General features: G+C 35.6%; 2 protein-coding genes across 4 annotated transcripts in view; both read left to right on the top strand.

Annotated features, from left to right (window-relative positions):
* The window catches only part of LOC121313160 (M-protein, striated muscle-like), a 53,319-nt gene extending 49,049 nt beyond the window's left edge, over window positions 1-4,270 (top strand). For all 3 annotated transcript variants that reach the window (XM_041245394.1, XM_041245395.1, XM_041245393.1), the window contains 2 exons: window positions 1,986-2,130; window positions 3,117-4,270. In XM_041245394.1, the coding sequence (XP_041101328.1) occupies window positions 1,986-2,130; window positions 3,117-3,334 (363 nt within the window). In that variant the 3' untranslated portion in view covers window positions 3,335-4,270. The remainder of the gene's footprint in view (window positions 1-1,985; window positions 2,131-3,116) is intronic.
* A 6,676-nt stretch (window positions 4,271-10,946) lies between these two features.
* The window catches only part of lpin2 (lipin 2), a 48,386-nt gene continuing 39,295 nt past the window's right edge, over window positions 10,947-20,037 (top strand). The window contains exon 1 of the mRNA XM_041245392.1: window positions 10,947-11,150. The gene's annotated coding sequence lies outside the window, so the exon portion shown is untranslated. The remainder of the gene's footprint in view (window positions 11,151-20,037) is intronic.

The following is a 20,037-nucleotide window of genomic DNA, read 5'->3' as shown; positions in this document are numbered from 1 at the left end:
TCATGGTGTGTGGAGTGTTTATTTTCTAATCACTTGCAACCCTTTTAAAACGGCACCAGCTGGAAACAGTTGGAATTGAGGCATAACCAACACGTGTTATTGTCACTGATTCATAATCACAATATGAAAATGTGTTGATTGTGTATTATTTAGGTAGATTGGCTATTAGTCACAAATTAGTTAATAATGTGACTAAATTAAGCTCAGTTGTAGAATTTTTATAATCTAAATCAAACAGCATGGTGATTTCTATTCTCTTTTTTACATTTCTCTCTACTTATAAACTGCAATATATTTCATTGTGATACAGTATGTATTCATTTTACACTTGCTTAAAAAAAAGAGGCAGATGGTATAATAGCTAAAGATAGGACACCATACTACACTCCCAAATCAATATTAAATAATACACCTTCTGCAGGCCTTCCCACTAACTTCACATATCTGATTAAAAATGTATTTTGTCATCTATAAACTAACAAGCCACTGTCCTATATCTAGTACAAATCTTCATCTTTCAGTTCACAAAGCGTTAATAACTTTGAGGTTATAAACCCAAAAGGTAGGTTTAATGGGTCTATTATCTAAATATTTTTCTTTTTTATTATTTCAACCATCTTCATGCTTTACCTTCCTGCTTTACCTTCAACAGACAATTATTTCCTAAAGAGTTTTCCAGTAACATGCCATTTCTGTAAAAGTCATACATTACTGTACATTAACATTATCATATCATAAAGATCAGGTGATTAATCAGCAAGGCATTAAAGTCATGTTTACATGTTTTATGTAAATGTACCCTCCACCTACAGACCTTTTAAGAGACAGAACCTGTATTTTAACCTCTGTGTTATATCCTTATTAAATTTGACACACTGTTCTACAGTAGTCACTGCATTGCCACTTCAACACCACTTCTTCATTGATGCCTTGCTAAAGTAGTTCAGTTCACAACACTGTACGAGTGTATGTAATGTATGTATTAATGTTTATCTAAATATGTACCTATGTCTGCCTAACTGTCTGATTATATGTGCATAAATTGCATGGGTGCAAATGAATTCAGATAATGGGGTGTTTTGCCAGTGCATGGTGGTGTTTTGAAAAAAAAAAAAATTATAGTATTTTTTCTATTTATATAATCTATAATGTGCATGTTGTGAAGTGTTAACCCCATTGTTTACCCTTCAGTATCACCAATGCAGCTACTGCAATATATTCTGGACTTTTCAAAAGTTGCATAATGGAATGTTCTGGAATGTTCTAATTTGCAAGTACTCTAGTCATACCAATCATAAACATCTTACAGGAAGTTGTATGGCTGGATATGGTAGTCTTGTTTTATGATGTTGAATTTTGCTTGGAGCATGGCTGCTTTCAAGTAGAAGACATAGATGAAAATGTAAAATAATACACGCTTCAAATTTCTATTAGCCATGAAATAAAATAGCATTAACCTGCATGTCCATATTAGAACTTTTTCCACCAGGAACAAAATAAGTTGAATCTGTCGTAGTTTAATTTCAGCCTCCTTTTGAAGTCTAATATTTTCCCATGATTTCTTTGTTATTTTTTTTTTATTTGTTATTATTTTCCCCAGGAACATTAATACACAATCATTGATTTAAACTATAGCATTTAATTATTTTTAAACTGATATTTACAAGGTTTATACAAGATTGATAGACATCAAAATAATGTATGATTATTTTAACATTTTGGTAACTTTTTTTTTTTTTCTATTCTTCAGATTTCACTTTAAGAGAAATATGTTGTACTCCGAGCATTTCAATATAATCACACAAAACACAGCATAGCATAAGACATAGTATAAAACACGTTAAACAAAAGACAAAAATAAAACGTGAAACAATCCACATTTATTATATAAGTTATTTAAGGAACATGAAAGCTGTCAAAGTGCTTGATGCGTTTCTCTCTTATTTAGCCTGTTCATAACTTGAGTGATGTTTCTGCTTTGCTAGCTCATAGTTACCCAGGCCATTGGAGAAATGTGCATGGCAATGTATGTAGCTGATGATGCAGGGAATGTTCTGGAAACTATTACTGCCGATGGCAACAGCAAACCTGCCACTCCACCCAGCTGTAAAAAAGGGAGCAAATATAAAGGTAAGTTGCCTCTTCACTGTTTTAGATTTGAGTGTCCACCACACAAATCCTGAGTTTCATATAATTCATACTGGGATTTATTTACTTCATAGAAACTATGGTAAACCTTTATATTACCACCATTCAAATCAATAAAAAGCTAATCCCTGAAGTTATATATGTTGTTACAGAAATACACAGTAAACTTGCTGGAAGCTTCTAGTGTTGGAAGTGTTATTTTCAGTGGTGGCTTTATTACGATCCATCTCTATTTAGATCAATTAAATACTCCCCACTGTATTATTGATATTTTCATATCAGGTTGCTGAATGTAAACATGCAGCCAAAACATAAGTGTTAAATACTTTATATACTTGTTTCTGAACTTATATATATATTTCAAAGAAAAAAGTATCTGTGCACTCCAATGTTTAACCTCCATGAGGTGCCTATAAGATTCAAAATCACAGTGGTCCTGTCCTATTTTTTGAGAGCGCGACCTGTCTTGGTGGACTTAACTTAAAAACTGGAAGAAGCAATTATGAGTCCACATGGACTTATTTTTTTCAGTTTAATCTATTGCTGTACTAAGTCAGGTTAGGACCAAAGTTAACTGGAAATGAATTATGAATTTAAAATATAAAATAAAACACTTGAATGGCCTAACTCATATTATAAAGCATGTCTTCTTGTCATCCAACAGTTCATAATATTCAACATTGTAAAGACCTGTTTTTGTAGTATAAGTTTTTTTTTTTTTTTTTTTTTTTTTTTTCCTAGCACAGGCTGTCCTAATTCTAACTAAACAATGTTTACCTTTGATAGTTTATCTGTAGTACAGTGTGTTTAATCAAGCTTAACCTATAGAACTAAAAGCCCCAGTGTCCTCAATGAACCCTGTACTTCTAGATTATATACTTGTTTTTTGTACTTGTAATGTGCAATATGGAAATCTATAAGGGAATGTCTTGTGCAGCTCAGCCATTCATATGAAGTGTCTCCTCTAGCCACAGAGCACATAAGGCCTTGTGTGGAAGAGATTGTAGTAACAGAAGAGACACCAAATGAGGAGTCGTCTGTCACAGAGGAGAAAGGAGACATGCCACTGCAGATTACAGCTCAGAAGAGGGTTTCTGTGCCAGATGTCAGCCACATTAATCATACATCTGCAGCAGGAGTAGAAGAATCACAAAACAAGCTCAAGGCAGATACAACAACAAAATGAATTTGGCCAAAATGATAACTGCTTAAGACAGAATCACGGGAAAGTTTATTCATAGCCAATGATTGTTATTTAATTCTGTAGTAACACATTGTTCTACTGAATTGCTTTTAATTCAGCTGTGCTGGTCTTTTTTACACAGACACAAAGCATAGCAAGATTTTATTTAATGAACATGCATACCATTTAAAACTCAGATTTGCTGAATATTAGAGTCCATTCATTTATCTATAACATTGCACGATTACATAGAATAAAACAAAGGAGGATAACTTGTATTTTAATTCCACCTCACCGTATTTCAAAATAATAAATTGCGAAGTTTGTCATACATCTGATGTGGTCTTTATACTGATTATAATTGAGCATTTTACTGCTTAACAGAATAACTGATTAATTTAATCAACCACATAGTGTAATCAAAAACTGTATTCCCTTTACTATTTTACCAAAACAAAACTTTCTGTGATTGAAATGAAAAGTGAAAGGGATTTTAAATGTAATATCAGATCACCATGCTATATTTATTGTGAACTACATACAATATTTTGTATTTTATCACTGTGACATCATGGTTTTATTTTTAATTACCCTGGGGTTCTAGCATGCTTATATGTTTTTGAAAGGAGAAACATCCAGGAATAAATGTAGAAACTGAAATAATTTACAAAACACAACTTTGTTAAATTTTACTGTTTACCACCAACATTGAATAAGTATTGTTGCAATTCAATTCAATATAAACATAGTAGATTAGAATAATTTGCAGTCAATTTTTAAACAACTGTTTCAATTAAAATAGTTTTAATGCATGGTTTGATTACTGAAAAGAAAATTACTTTAACACAGACTACAATGTCATTGTAAAAGGTCTGTAACAAAGTCTTGCAATTTGGAACTGAAGGCAGACATAGAAATAAAAAAGAGAATTTTATGAAACTGCTGCTGGCCATCATTAATAAAATTCTCATTTGAAAAACAACACCTACTGCACTGCTCTGCTGCAGAAGCACATAATGTCCGAAATGTCTTGAACTTGATAATACACGTTTAAATGTTACTTCTCTTTTTTTATGTGTTTCAGCTTTGTGTACAAAACTCTGTTACACAACAATGCCACATGACTTTGAAACTGAAAGACTTAATTTGAAACTTCCCTTTAAAATGTTAGAAAGATAGTTTCAACAATGCCTGGGTAGTTCCTGAATATGAGGGATGAAAAAAAAAAGAATAGTTTTAACAGCATCAGCTGTTTTATTGACTTTTTAAAAATTCACCATAGGTTGAATAATTAAGAGGTTTTGTGTGTTCAATTCAATTATTAACGAGACCTGGACTCGAAGGATAAAGGCTTCATAACCCTGCACCAAAAGAATTGATACAGAATTGACGTACTGTATCATTTAACAAAGTATTCAAGCTTGGCCTTCCAGTTCAGGTATTTGTTGCAACCAAGTTCTAAACCTCTGACCAAGTGTTTTGGAACCAGGGCTGGAATTACCTACCTCTGCAATAATACTAACTACAGTACATGTAGAAAATCACCAGTTATGAAACCATACATCATGAACAAAGACCTGTGAACAAACTTATTATTTAGCAGAGGTCTGACTCCGAAGTGAAGTAATCGATGATTTGAATGTCTATTAGTCCATATACTGAAATCTCTCACTGTATATTTTGTTAATGCTGCAGTTAAAAGCTTTGGTGGATTTCTAAGCTCATAGTTCATTCCAGGTCAGTAATAATTGTGCACCAGCAAATGCTTAATTTGCTTTGAATACACACTACTTTGTCTTCAAGGAATCTGAAATGTCCATTGGCTGACAAGATATAGGGTAGGAACTGAATTATAAAATGGCAGGAGAAATCTCATTGGCTAACATGTGTTCAACCTGTGAAGATCTGTCACCATACCAGCCCAGCTTGGGACTTTTAGAACCATTCTGCTAGATTAATTTGACAATCAATTAACTTTGGGAGGAGGGGGGGGGGGGGGGGGGGGGCATTTTTTAAGTGCAATTACACTGTGGAAGGGTCGTCAGGCGGTCAAGGCTAGCTTGTGGCAGGAATAGCACATCCTGGAGACAGTTTAAAGCTTACTTTTAATATTTATGACTCAAAATAAACAATGAAACACATATGCAATACAAATCACACACCCATGCTTTGCTATCACGGTGCTTTCTCACAAGCCAGCATGCAACCTGCTGCATTAACAGCAATCCCTACAAGGGCTCCAGAACAAAGGGACTGGCTCCTCTTTTATACATTTAGTCTGACTTAATTGGCAATCAATTACCCAATTTGAGTCTGACCACATTCTGCACATGGTTTTTGTGGGGATAGGATTTTACCCCCTTCTCTACCGAAAAAAAATTCTTTACAACACTATAACCCACACAAATAACACACAATACATGTTTCATGCATAGGTCAACACTCTAGTCATGTAGAAGTTGGCTTTGCCTCATATCGAACAGCACTCCTAGTCATGCAGATTTTGAATCATATTTTTCTTTCCTATTCTGTCATGTTTGGCAATGCTTTCTCTTTGCTTTATTACCCTTTATTATACCTTTATCACCACAGAAAACTGTACACCACAGCAAACTGAATGAGTACTGGGCTAAGTGAATCTTTATTTCCACCACTCATGTGGCTTAATTTCCTTGAGTTATTTTTATGTTACACCATGACATATGGTATTTATGTCCTGGGCGGACACAGTGATTACAAACAACCCTTTAGGTGAGTTTGTTGTCCTTACGCCACACGTTGTATGTCATGGTTCTTCATGATATATCCTCAGTTTAAAACACCAACTGATTTTAGACAGAAACCTCTCGCGAAATGAAACGCAGCACCTCTGGCTATCCTTAATAAAATAAATGTAAAATTCAGCTGAAAGCAAAAACTCTATCAGTAGTTGACAATTGTTGGGTGACCAAACAGACAATATTTCTCACTTGTTTAGGAGCTTCACTAAACTAACGCTTTCTGTAATGGATTGGAAAGTGAGGTGGGTTTTCAAGATTTGCACGAATAATGAGCCTCATTGTATCCAAATGTAAACTCTCCATGTCAAAACTCTTCCCAAACAATATTTGAATAGGATGGCTGATTTTATTTACAAGGAATCCGTTCCAAAACCATATGCAAATGGAATTTTATAGTCATACCAGGACACCTGCCAACAATTGAATGGAGTCAATATACGGTGGCACAACAGGGCACGTGCCGTGTGATATATCTCCACTCCTCATGCATTGAGTCAAGTAGTGCTATCCCACAATGACGCACACCTTGGAGTACCATATTGTTTTTACATCAATAAAGGGAGAATTTTACTTTTACATAGCATTCCTGGCAATACATAGTGTCAGAATTTGCACGTACTCTTTTTATTGATATATATGCTCTGAGCACACTCTTAAACTCAGGGGAGACGTTCAAGGAGGACATAAAGATGTTTCGGACTCCTATAAGTGGATTGTTCGTGCACTGGGCCTGCAACGTATCCAGATGACTTTTTAAAAATCAAGAAAAACACATAGACTCATTTAATTTGAAGTTTTAACGAATCAGAGCAGTAAAAGTGCTCTTTTCGGTTTATTAAATGCTTTAAATATTGGCTTGGTTGGTTGCGCAGACCACCGTCAATCCCAAGTAATAAGCAGCCCAGGCAATCTGGTGCCTCTACAAGTTTAACAGCATTAGTACTTCAATACAGTAATATGAATATGGTTATTATATATTTAGCTCTTAAGCTATAAAATGCAAAAAGCTAAAAACGCCCACCGCTAAATTCTAGAACATTCAATATACATATGTCACTCTCTTAAGACTAAAACATAAGTTCTATACCTTATAGCAATGCATCAATATAAAAGAGATATTCATTTCAAAGATATGCTTACCTTCCAGTATATGGAAGTGTAGTATAGGATATATTGAAAAATAAGAACTGTCTTCAAAAGGCAGAGACTTGACTTCGACCAAACAGCAATTAGTCTTTCAGAGATCCTCAGAGCATGCACCACACAACTTGTAGTTAGTAAGTCGAGCGATGCTTGGCTGGGGTTTTACCTTGGTTATTATAGAATTTTCTCTCTGTTGAATAGATCAGGGGTCCCAATTAAATCTGATCATCAATCTGCCTTGACAGTTCCCATCTTTGAGTTAATGATATTTTCTTGAAGGATCCGGTCAACTCCTTTTAAAACCAATTGGAGACAACTTCTTTCCAAAAATATTGAAACATGATTTCATCGCTCCCTTTTAACTAACCCCTCCTGCTACGACACAATGCAATATGATACAAGTTTATATGTGTATAAAAAGAGATGTTGTTTTATATATTTAACATCAAATTTCTGTCTGATTATGTTAGCTCTCATTATTTTCTTATAATATAATGAGATACATACTCCTGTCTTTCTTAAAGCACCTTCCCTTGGTTATCATTCAAGGTTGGCAAATCCTGCTTTTAAGAGCCAACACCGAATCCTGCATTGAGGTGCCAAAGACTAAACCTTATCTTTTAAAGGTCTAATGCCCTTCCAGAATTATACTGTGTGTCTGAGACAAACATCTAAACAAAGACTGCAGACCCCAAAATTATTTATTTCACTTTCAAGCTCTACAGCTTTTTCTGCAAATAAGTACCTGTTTATTACTGCAGTAAAATCTTTATATAAACTAAACATGTATATTATTTGGTTTATTTGATATTCTAATGTCTAAAAGACACTTTTTGTTTAGTTGGAGAAATTGAGCTAATTTTTAAATTGATTTAATTACATTAACGTTATTTCAAATGTGTCTTAACAATATATTTACAATACTGTCAACACCATGCTTCTGTTATAATAAACTTTAACTATGTTCTTTCAACAGTTTAACTTTAAATGGCATTATAAGATGTATTCTAATTAAATCACTTCAGTATAACAGTTGCTCCTAGAAATGGTAATATTATTTAACTCCATTGATAAATCTTTTAAGTTTTGAATGGAAGGTCCAGTTATTTATATCTAAATACAGGCTACTGTTAACATATTAGACTGGTATAGTGCTATAGTGACTGAAGTCTGACCTTCTTCACTGTTCATGCAAAATCTAGTCAAAGCAGGTTTTTTAGACAAACTCTGATTTTTGCCAATTTTAGGGTTGATTAGTATGAAACACTATTTTAAGAATTTTTCAATACTCATTATTTCAAACCAATATCTAAATTAACGTATTAACATGTCCTATGCTTTCCATTCCCATCTCTTCCTGCCAGGTTCTAATTAATTTATGTTATATATAGAAAATGATTATTGTAAGATAAACTCCTATCTTCTGTTATCCAAAAGGTATTTCCGTTTGTTAATAGTAACGAGATCGCTCATTATAGAGAGGATCTTGGCTTTTAAATCGCTGACCATCAAAAATCCCTGCTTCATTGGCCAAAACAAATGAGTCACTTTCAACACTGCCTGTACCACAAGCAGATGAGAATCAAGGTTACAACATTAGTTTGTATTCCTTTAGGAAGTTTACTGTTAGAGATAGATTATACTATTTTTTATTTTATTGTCTTGCTTCTTTTAAATACAACATTCTAATAGCTGTATTATTGTAATCTAAATAAAAGATTTACTTCTAACTCAGGGGCTCCTTTTAGATCAAATCTTTATACTTTTTTTCAAATAAGATACATGACTGCCCAATCATTTAAACTATACATCTGTTTAGCTCCCAGAAATATAGCAGCAGTTCTATGACTTTAAATTGTTGATTCAATTATTGTTTTCATCACTTCAGAATACTTGCTTTTAAATCAGAGACCGTCTTTAAATCGGACTCATTCCTTTCTTTAAATAAGTGACTTGACTATGTCTGCTGTTTTAAACGGTTATCCCGAACACTCATTTTCTAAGTCTTTTTAATTTTTCCATTACAAGATTTTTCTACTTTAAACCTCTACACTAACAGATATATATATCAAAGTATGTTTTTTTCTTTTTTATTCAGCTCAGCAGCTTTCTCCAGAAAGTTAGCTACCAGTCTGGCACCCAAATCAAAGAGTTTCTTACTTCTGATAAGGGTCTGCCAAAAGCTAATCAACCCAACCTTTCTCTGCATGCATTTTTTTACAGACTGTACATAACAGCTACTTAATATTTTCTACCAAGGATACAAGTCTATTTGAAACAGAGTACATACAGTATTACTATGATTATTGACTACGAGTATATCATATTATTTCAATCAATACATGTTCCTTTAGACCATCCAATTCATGCCTAATAAATCAGCACGTTCCCAACAGGATTCGAACTCTACGCCAGGCCCAGCTCTGGCTGGTTCTGCAAACACCACGACAGGCCTGTGTAGATCTGCTAAAAAACATTTTCTAAAACACATTACAGTCATCATAATATTTGTTGCAGTTTCACAAATGTTCACTTTGTTTCCAAAGATCAGCCTGCTTCCAGTAGCTGTGATAATCTTGGGTCAGTTTCTGCTCTCAGTGAGTCAGTTTTTGCTCACAAGCCTGATACTTGCAAAAACTTAAATCTTGTTAGCTGGGCTCTACATTCTCATTCCCATCATCAGTAGGCAAACACATTTTAACTGAATCTGGGTACATCAAAGAACCGCACACCCTTGCAACCAAGGCCTTCCATGCAAAAGGATCTAATGACTTATAGCACAAAAGGGATGTGCCAGAACCATCTGTGACAATAGCATTCCTGGCAATGACTGTAGTGAAAAAATAAAACAGTACTACATTTAAGACCATTGTCACTATATCACACATTTATGGTTTCACGTTGTGATTTTTTGCCAGGATATGGTTTTCTTCTACTGTCAAGCATTTGCCAGGCTTTCTCTTTTTATACTTGATGTTGCTCAAGTATATGCTTTGTCATCCATTAAGATTTTCAATTATTAGCTTCCTCATAAGTACTAAAACCTGTAGCTAAGTAATTAATTGTTATACTTTGAAGACTGCTCACTTGATTTTGACAAAGCTTTACAGACACGTGTTACAGGTAGTTCTCCACATATTCTGAACATTTAGATCTACTTTTTCATGGTACTGACATGATTTGATGTGCAATGAAGGCTACATCTTAGCAACCACTTCACAGAATTTGATTAAATATACAGAAAATAAAAGCAAATGCTATTCTGCCGTATAACTCTAAATTAGATTTGGTACAAATAAAACAATGATGAACGTGCTTTGTTGTGGTGCAATTGTTTAAAACACTGTGCTGTGCCACGGGAGATGCCTTGTTCACATAAACAAAGATTTACATATTTTCAAAGCAACAATTACATTACGACAATTTAAAAAAAGCCTTTTTGGAAAAACAAAATACTGTCTGGAAAAGAAGGCGCCTGTTTTATTCATGGTTATATGCAGCTGTTTACAAGTTACAAGTCTAGTTGCTAGATTAGCATTTTCCTAGTTTCATCTGAGCAACAACTGACGAACTAAATTGACGTGCGTAGATACAGCTGAGACATTAAATTATACAGAATAGCAGAAGCCGGAGTTTCCCAGCGAATCACGTGGATGTGGTATTTGCGTGTAACGTGATCAGTCATTGATTTCCCTCCTCCCCAGCCACAGTCAGTCAGAGAGAAAGCTAAGAACTGAAACCTATCGACTGTTCGCACGCAGAGGATCCCGGCAATATTGTTTTGTGAATCATATTAAAACGCAAGATATCAAGGTCCAGCGAAGCGTGAATTGAACGGGCGCACATCATCCACTAACTTAACCTTCATACAGTCTCTGAGATACAGTTACACTGAGGTAAGGGGATGACAACGCTTCTAATTTAAGTGTGTCTAATTCATTCTCATGCTTTACATTGGCTTCATACAGCAGCAGGTTGGCCTTGGGTACGCTTTATTGTAATTTTACATTTTTTTTTTTTTTTTTTTTTTCACTGACGCAATTACGTTTAAAAGTGAAACTGACTTTTGTTTTGCCAAAATAACCGTTCCACAACTAATATACGTTTTTTTTTTTCTTTTTTTAGTACGTGGTAGCACATCTTTACCTTTCTAATTCTAGTGTAAAACGATAAAAATTGAGTAATGCACAGTACAATCGTGGCGTTATGCGGTGGTATTATATTGTGTGCAATGTAGGTTACATTGATTCAAGAACTGCCAACTCATCACAAATACGGCTACTGCTCAATAGTGACTTGTCAAAATAACATTTTTTTTGTGAATTGTAATAATATTGCAATGCTAAGGTGATTCAATGCGTTTTTAAATCTAGTAATATTCATTTTAAAGGATAACAACTGTAGTTGCATTGTATTGGCAAAATATTTCAAGCAAAAAGAATGAAGGATAGCTCTGTTTGAAAATAGCCTTCCGGAAAGAGCTTACTTGATTTTTGGTTAGTAGTACTGGTTCATAAACATTTGAGCTTCTCTAAGGTAAATTATGCCTTATTTTCTTGTTGCATAACCATAGTGCAAGTGTTGTTAAACCTAAAACTAGGTTAGGACAAGCAGGGCATTTGTGGTTTTATCTGGATTAGCATGTCGGTTTAAACATCTAGTATAGATTATGGAGTCTGGTACATAAACAGTAATTAATATGTTATTTAGGTGAGAGTTTTGCATCCAATTTTCTTTCAGGCCATAATTTGCAGTCTGTTTTTCAAGATTTATAAACTTCTGTACCAGAGTCAACACAACATGTTCTTTTAAAGAAATAAAAATAAAATTATATATATATATATATATATATATATATATATATATATATATATATATATATATATATATATATATATATATATATATAAAATCATAAGTGAATTGCATTCAAAAATTAAATTTTTAAGTGAAAATGTAAATCTTGTCAATTTCAATGAAATGGTCACCCAAAGCAAGGGGATTTCAGTCTGAAGCCCAAGTCAGTTAAAAGGTCTGAAATGTGTATAACCCAGTGTTAGAACACTGACCTATGTATACAAGTGTCTTTGTTAGATGTTCTCTGAGTTAACTAGCATGTTACCTAATTAACCTTTTGTCACCAATTATTGTTAACAGGTGAGGGTCCATGATTACTATAAATATAGGTAGCATAGGCACAAGTTTGTCATTCCTGAATGTTAGGGAGAAGAAAATGGCAAAATATGCTCAGTTAAGCTGAGAAAAAAGACAGTCTGTAATTACTTTAAGAAATGAAGGCCAATCTTTAAGATAAATCTCAAGAACTTTGCAAGTCTCTGTAACTGCTGTGGCCAAGACCATCAAATGATTTGAAGAAACTGGCACTCCTGAGGACCGAACAAGGTCAGGCAGGCCAAGGGTGACCTCAGAATCGGAGAACAAGTTCATTTGAGTCACAAGTCTGCGAAACCGGCGATTAACTGCCCCTGAAATACAAGCTCAGCTAAATGCTACTAGAAGTACAGATGTTTCAACATCAACTGTTCAGAGAAGATTGTGTGAAGCTGGCCTAACTAGAAGAATTGCTGCAAAGAAACCATTGTTAAGAGTGCAGAATAAGAGGAAGATACTTGCCTGAGCCAAAAAACACAGATTCTGGACGATTGAGGAGTGGAAGTCGGTCTTATGGACTGAAGAGTCAAAATTTAAAATATTTGGGTCCAACCGCCGAGTATTTGTAAGACGCAGAGAGGATGAGCGCATGATTTCTGCATGTGTGGTTCCCACTGTCAAGCATGGAGGAGGCAGTGTCATGGTCTGGGGTTGCTTTGCTGGTGAGAAAGTTGGTGATCTTTACCAAGTCCATGGCAAGCTCAACCAGCATGGATATTATAGCATACTTCAGAGGCATACCATTCCATCATGATTACGGCTAGTTAGGCAGTCCTTCATTCTTCAGCAAGATAATGACCCGAAACATACCTCAAAGTTGTGCAAGAGCTATCTGGCGAAGAAGGAAAGTGAAGGACAACTCAATCTAATGATCTGGCCTGCCCAGTCTCCAGACCTCAATCCCATAGAACTTGTATGGGATGAACTGGACAAAAGAGTCAAAGCACAACTACCTACAAGTGCCCTACATCTCTGTGGATTGCTGCAGAAGAGCTGGGAAGACATGTCTGGTGATTTCCTGCTGAAACTTGTTAGCCGAATGCCTCGTGTTTGTGAGGCTGTTATTAAGGCAAAGGGTGACTATTTTGAGGAATCCAAGATTTAAAGACTATTTTCAATTTTCTTGAACATTGCTTTGATACTCCTTATGTTTTGTATATTGCAACATGTGTTTTCATTTTCAAGTATTTACAGAAACGTATACGACGTAAAAAACCTAGTTTCCAGTAAGTGTGCAACGACCACATTGCTCCAAGCCTGGAGTCCACAGGTGCCACTACTCCACAGGTTACCAGATGAGTACCCAACTCCTTTTTTGCTTCATGACTTTTACTGTTTATTATTAGATTCACAACAGTTAGTGGTATTTTTGTTACCCAAGCTTTGTGGACATTTACTGAATTGTGATGCTGAATCTTTCCTGACTTCTGGACTTTTAATGATAATATTGTTTCCCATTTATTATTGTTATTATTATTATTATTATGCATCAAGGGGAAAGCAAAAAAAAAAATGAAGTTATTATTTTTGTCACTGTGGTCATGTGTACCTACATGGTACGTTAATTTCCGATTTGTGTGGGGTTTTCTTTACATGGCACATAGTTTGACAGTGTCTGATATGAGATTCACCGAGTTCCTTATTTATATATAATTTTTTTCTGTCATTCCCTTTGTGTCAATACTGTTCAGTTTTATACAATTTATAATTTTTGTGCTGTGTACTGCTGTTATGTGCAAACGTGGTTGTCTGGGGTTTGCACACTCCGGTGTATAGAACTTTCCTTGCATTGGGCTGTGTGAATGTCTGTTAGCAGCTGTATATTATCTTTAGGTATTATTTACTATTTTGATTGGACCTGAGGTCACTCACAGTTGTGCAATTTATAATTCGTATAATTGATTAATTGCAATTTGATCACCCAGTATTTTAGTTTATTTATTATTTTATTTTATTTATTTTTCTTTTTGAGGAACACAGTACATGCTCATTGCTTGGTGTACATTTACAGCACAGAATACAACTGTTATGGATAAAATATCAGCTTGTAGTTTTATTTGTGCTGGACTCTGGGTCTGATTTATTTCATTAACCTGCTTTAATTTTATTTTCTCTTGTTGTTAAATCTCTAGCTATACGGCATCTGCCAATTGATCTTTAACCACCATGTTTGTTTGTTTATTTATTTCTCTGGATTTTGGATCTCTGTATGGAAAGTACAATGAACCTAATTATTGTCTCTCCAACTACTATAGCACTCAGCTGTTAGACTTGGTGTTGGTAATAATGGTACTATTATTACCTACTCATAGAAATTCTGACATTTAACTGATACACATACTTTGTAATCTGCATTTTTTTCTGTGTATGTGTGTATATGTATGTGTGTATATTTATGTGTATGTATGTGTATATGTACATGTGAGTGTGTATATATGTATATGTGTGTATGTATGTATTTGTATATGTGTATGTATATGTAACCATTTCAAGCTTTATATATGTGTTTCCTAGGTCTGCTTATTGTGTATGTAGGAGCATGAGTATCTGAGTGGCACAAGATGGCGCAAGATGCAAACTTCTGTTATTGCAGTTTTTTGGGTGTGCGTACCTCTCGTTTGGGGAGGTGTTAAGAGGGTGGGTGGCTCCTCTTCCATAGGAACTGGGGTGGGACGAACAACCAATATTGAGGTTGTCGTGGAATTATAATTTTTTTATAATTTTTTTTTTTCTTCACAAACACCTATATGTCCTTGCAATATGCAACTCTTCAGTACTCCGAAAGGGGGGATATGTTCTCTTATCCAGTATTTATTTATTTTTCACCCTTATTAATGAATGGTAGATAGAAGGGTTTCCGCGGGCGAGCGCCCTATTAACTTTATCACTTGGAATGTTAAAGAGTTCAACCACCCAGTTAAAATAAATAAAGTACCAAGTCATCTTTTACATCTAAAGGTGGGCATAACTTTCCCTCAGGAAACTCATTTTCACACCAATGATCAATTTTGTATTTATAGGAGATGGTTGTGGTAGCTGTTCACTCTAAATTTCATTCCAAATCCAGAGGGGCAGCAATATTAATTCATAAAGATACTCTTTTTACCGTTAACCAAGTAATCGCTGACTCTAATGGAAGGTATGTGATCGTGACAGGCAATCTCTGTAATACCCCGGTGATTCTGGCCAACATTTACGCTTCCAATTGGGATGATAGCCAGTTTATTTCTAAATTACTTTCATCCTTGCCAGACATTCACACCCACCATGTAATCCTTGGAGGTGATTTTGATTGTGTGCTTAACCCTTGTCTTGATTGCTCATCTACAAAACCCACCTCTCTTTCTAAATTGCCTTAGCCTTACATTCCTTCCTTGACCAGTATAGTGTATCGGACCCATGGAGATTTATGTTTCCTACCGCTAGGGACTAGTCTTTCATTTCTCCTGTCCACCACTCTTTCTCCCGCATAGACAATTTCCTGCTGGACAATAGACTTCTTTAATTGGTTAAAACCTGCTCCTATCACAGCATTGTGATCTCTGACCATTCCTCTGTATCAGTAGAGCTATCTATCCCTGACTGTTCTTTTTCTCAGAAGACCTTGCGGCTAAACCCCGTCATGCTTTTCGATGGAGAATTTGTCCGGTTTATTTCTTCTGAAATAATTTTTTTCATTGAAACTAACTCCAGCCCAGAGATCTCCAATTACACCTTATGGGAAGCCCTCAAAGCTTATCTGTATGGGTAAATAATCTGTTACAACTCTAGAGTAAAAAAGCAAAAATCTGCCAGACTTACTGAATTTACTGACCTTATTTTACAACTTGATAAGCGTTACGCTTCTTCACCTACACCTGACCTATTTAAGAAGCGTCTTCAAGTACAGACTGAGTTTGACCTGCTGTCCACTAAATATGCTGAGCAGCTGCTTCAAGTCCTGTCACACTGCGTATGAATTTGGAGACAAAGCCAGTAAACTCTTAGCCCGTCAGGCTCGCCAATCTGCTGCCGCAGCTTTAATTACCAAGATTAACACCTCTGCAGGCCCCTCAACGGTTAATCCATGAGACAAATAATGAATTTGTAAAGTTCTATACTGAACTTTATACATCTGAATTTGCTGATGATCCTTCTTTATTTAATTCTTTCTTTCATAACCTTAATATTCCTACTGTTGACCAACAGTCCAAAACCGCTCTGGAGGAACCAGTCTCTCCCAGAGATAGAACAAGCCATCAGATCTATGCAAAACAGCAAATCCCCTGGTCCGGATGGATTTCCTGTGGCATTTTACAAGAAATTCTCTGCTTCTCTTTCCCCGCTGCTGTCTTATGTTTTCAGAGATTCATTCTCTTCAGGACTTCTAGACTTTCTCAAGGTTCTATATTTCTTCTACTAAAGAAAGAGAAGGATCCCCTAAACTGCAGTTCATATAGGCCGATCTCTCCTCCACGCCGATTTTAAAATCCTCTCTAAGGTCCTGGCCCATCGTCTCAAATGGGTTCTTCCCTCTTTAATCTCATTAGATCAAACTGGTTTTATACAGGGAAGAAACTCTTTCTTTAATGTATGCACACTATTCAATATAATTTACTCCTCCTCATCCAAATTGCCCCCAGAAATCCGTGTCTCTTGATGCTGAAAAAGCATTTGACTGCATCGAATGGAATTACCTTTTTGCCACTCTTGAAAAATTTGGCTTTGGCCCTAATTTTATATCATGGATTAAACTGCTGTATGCATCCCGTCCGCGTCTGTTTGTACTAGTAATACACAGTCAGAGTACTTCTCACTCCATCGGGGGACAAAACAAGGCTGCCCTGTTTGCTGTTGCTATTGAACCTCTGTCCATCTCTCTGCATCACTCTCAAGGATTTGAAGGAATCATATGGGGAGATCAAGAGCACAAAGTATCTTTATATGCGGATGACCTCCACCTATATATTACAAACTCAATCTCTTCCCTTCCACATGTTTTGTCATTTTTGGACTAATTGGGGACACTCTCTGGTTACAAACTAAACTTACATAAAAGTGAACTATTCCCTATTAATACATCTGCCTTGCACCTACCCTCTACACTCTGCCGCTTTTAAGAAGGTGTTTGTTAGTTTCAAATACTTGGGCATATCAGTCACACCTGCGTTTTCCTCCCTCTTTGAGGCTAATTTCACACCACTGCTTGAACGCAGTCGTCACAATCTTGCCCGCTGGTCTGCTCTGCCCTGTCACTTGCTGGTCATATCAACCTGATTTTTAAAACGAGCATGCTTCCCAGATTTCTGTATCTCTTCCAGAATATCCCAATTTTCATTACCAAAAGTTTCTTCAACTCGCTTGACAAAATGATCTCTTCATTTTTATAGGAAAATAAAGTTCCTCGTATTCGAAAAGTATTTCTTCAAAGACTTAAACATTTGGGTGGCATGGCTTTATCAAATTTTCTTTTTTATTATTGGTCAGCCAATATTCATAAACTCACGTATTGGACAGAACACAACTCTGGATCTGGAAGCCTCCTGTCGATCATCCTCCTTATGTGCCTTGGCTTGCTCTTCCATCCCTGTATGTGCAAGTCAATCTAGCTCCAGCACACTCTTAAAATCTGGTCTCAATTTAGACGACACTTTGGCCAACAGAGAGTCTCCATACTTACTCCAACCACTCTAAACACTTATTCATACCCTCTCAAATGGATTCAGCTTTTCAAATTTGGCGTTCAAACAGGGCCAAAGCAGTTAGAGACTTATATTTTGATAATGTGTTTGCCTCATTTGAACAGCTCTCCCTGAAATTTAATTTAACTCGTTCACACTTTTTTTTTCGCAATTTACAAATTAGACATTTTACCTAAAGATTATTTAGTCAATTTCCATCCTTGCCTCCTGGAACCCCTATTGACAGTTTGCTGGAGCTGAACCCCAATGGTGGAGGTCTGATATCTAAAATCTACAATATTATTTCTGACTTGAGTCCTCAGTTATTAGCAACAATGAAGACACTCTGGGAGCAGGATCTGAGCATCACTTTTTCAGATGACCAATGGGAGTCTGTTCTAGCTTGTGTACATTCTTCTTCCCTTTGTGTTAGACATGGGCTTATCCAATTTAAAATTCTACATCGTACTCATCTGACTAAAGAAAAAGCTAGCTAAAATATATCCCGATACTGACCCAGCCTGTAAGAGATGCAAACAGACTCCTGTCTGTTTAATCCACATGTTCTGGTCCTGTCCCGGACTGGCTACATTTTGGATTTCTCTTTTTGAAACCTTATCCCTAATTTTCCATTTAAGTATTGATCCCCACCTACTAATTGCAATCTTTGGAGTTCTACCAGCAGACACAGCTCTACAAAAAACCCAGTCTGATGCCATAGCTTTTTCATCCCTACTGGCAAGGCGCCTGATACTTTTGAATTGGAAGCAAGCTGCCCCACCCTCTCACACACAGTGGATCAGGGAGGTTATGCAACATCTGAAATTGGAGCAAATTAGGTTTACACTGAGAGGTTCCAAAGACAAGTTTCACAAGGTGTGGTTGCCCTTCATGGAATACTTTGAGAACTTACATATCCAAACTTGGACATAGGTCAACATATCTCTTGTGTCTATATGTTTCCCTTTTTTAATTTATTTTAATTGTTATTTACTGATTTAATTTACTCTTTCTTTTCCTCATGAGTCAAGGAGTATTGTATTATCATCTTATGATTTGTTGAATGTAATTATATATGTATGATCCTTACCTAGGTGTTATCCTTACCATACTTAAATATGTTTAACATTATTTTCTTTTCTGTTCTAAACTAAAAGCTGATAATAAAAAAAAAATATTTTAAAAAAGGGTTCTGGTCCTTAAATACTCTCTCTTCTCATTCGTCTGCCAAATCGACAACGAGCTGATAGTAGTATGGAGCTGTGATATCTACTAAAATGATTTGCAATGAAAATTACTACTTGCGGTTGGCCTCTAGCACTCGCAAGTTTCAAGGGAAAACCTGCAATGTCGCAGCCCTGTGAAAGTTTTATGAAACACAAATTGCAACCTGTGAGGGGTCTGCGACAGCGATTCCTAGCAAATCACTTTTATGAAACAGGCCCCAGTCTGGATTTCTGGGTGACATAATGCTTCGGCCAAAAGGTGGTCACAATTTTACAAGTCTGACATAACACTAAAGGTGTAGGTAAACCTCATTATATTATCTAAAAAATAAAAAAAGTATTGTTTTCCCATGAGATTTAATATGGGTTCTGCAGCAGGATTTAAAGTTGTAGTACTAATACATGCAGTGTTTTAAAAAAGCTCTACAGTACAGTATTTGGTATATTAATATAAATATGTGCTTATTCACACCCTGCAAGGTATACCGTAATGTGTGTTGTGGGGAATATTATTTGATAGCCTAAGACTAGCAGCATACAGGTATGCTTACGTATTTTAGCATCATTTTCAGTTCTATTAATATATTGTGCAAATACACTGTATTTTGTATTTCAAGTAAAAACAACAACAAAATGTTACTACAGGTGTTTTCCCATATAAGAACATAAGAACATAAGAAAGTTTACAAACGAGAGGAGGCCATTCGGCCCATCTTGCTCGTTTG

The sequence above is a fragment of the Polyodon spathula genome, chromosome 3 (genome assembly GCF_017654505.1).
Source record: "Polyodon spathula isolate WHYD16114869_AA chromosome 3, ASM1765450v1, whole genome shotgun sequence".
NCBI classification, from domain to species: domain Eukaryota; kingdom Metazoa; phylum Chordata; class Actinopteri; order Acipenseriformes; family Polyodontidae; genus Polyodon; species Polyodon spathula.
This window is presented reverse-complemented; position numbering and strand designations above follow the sequence as displayed.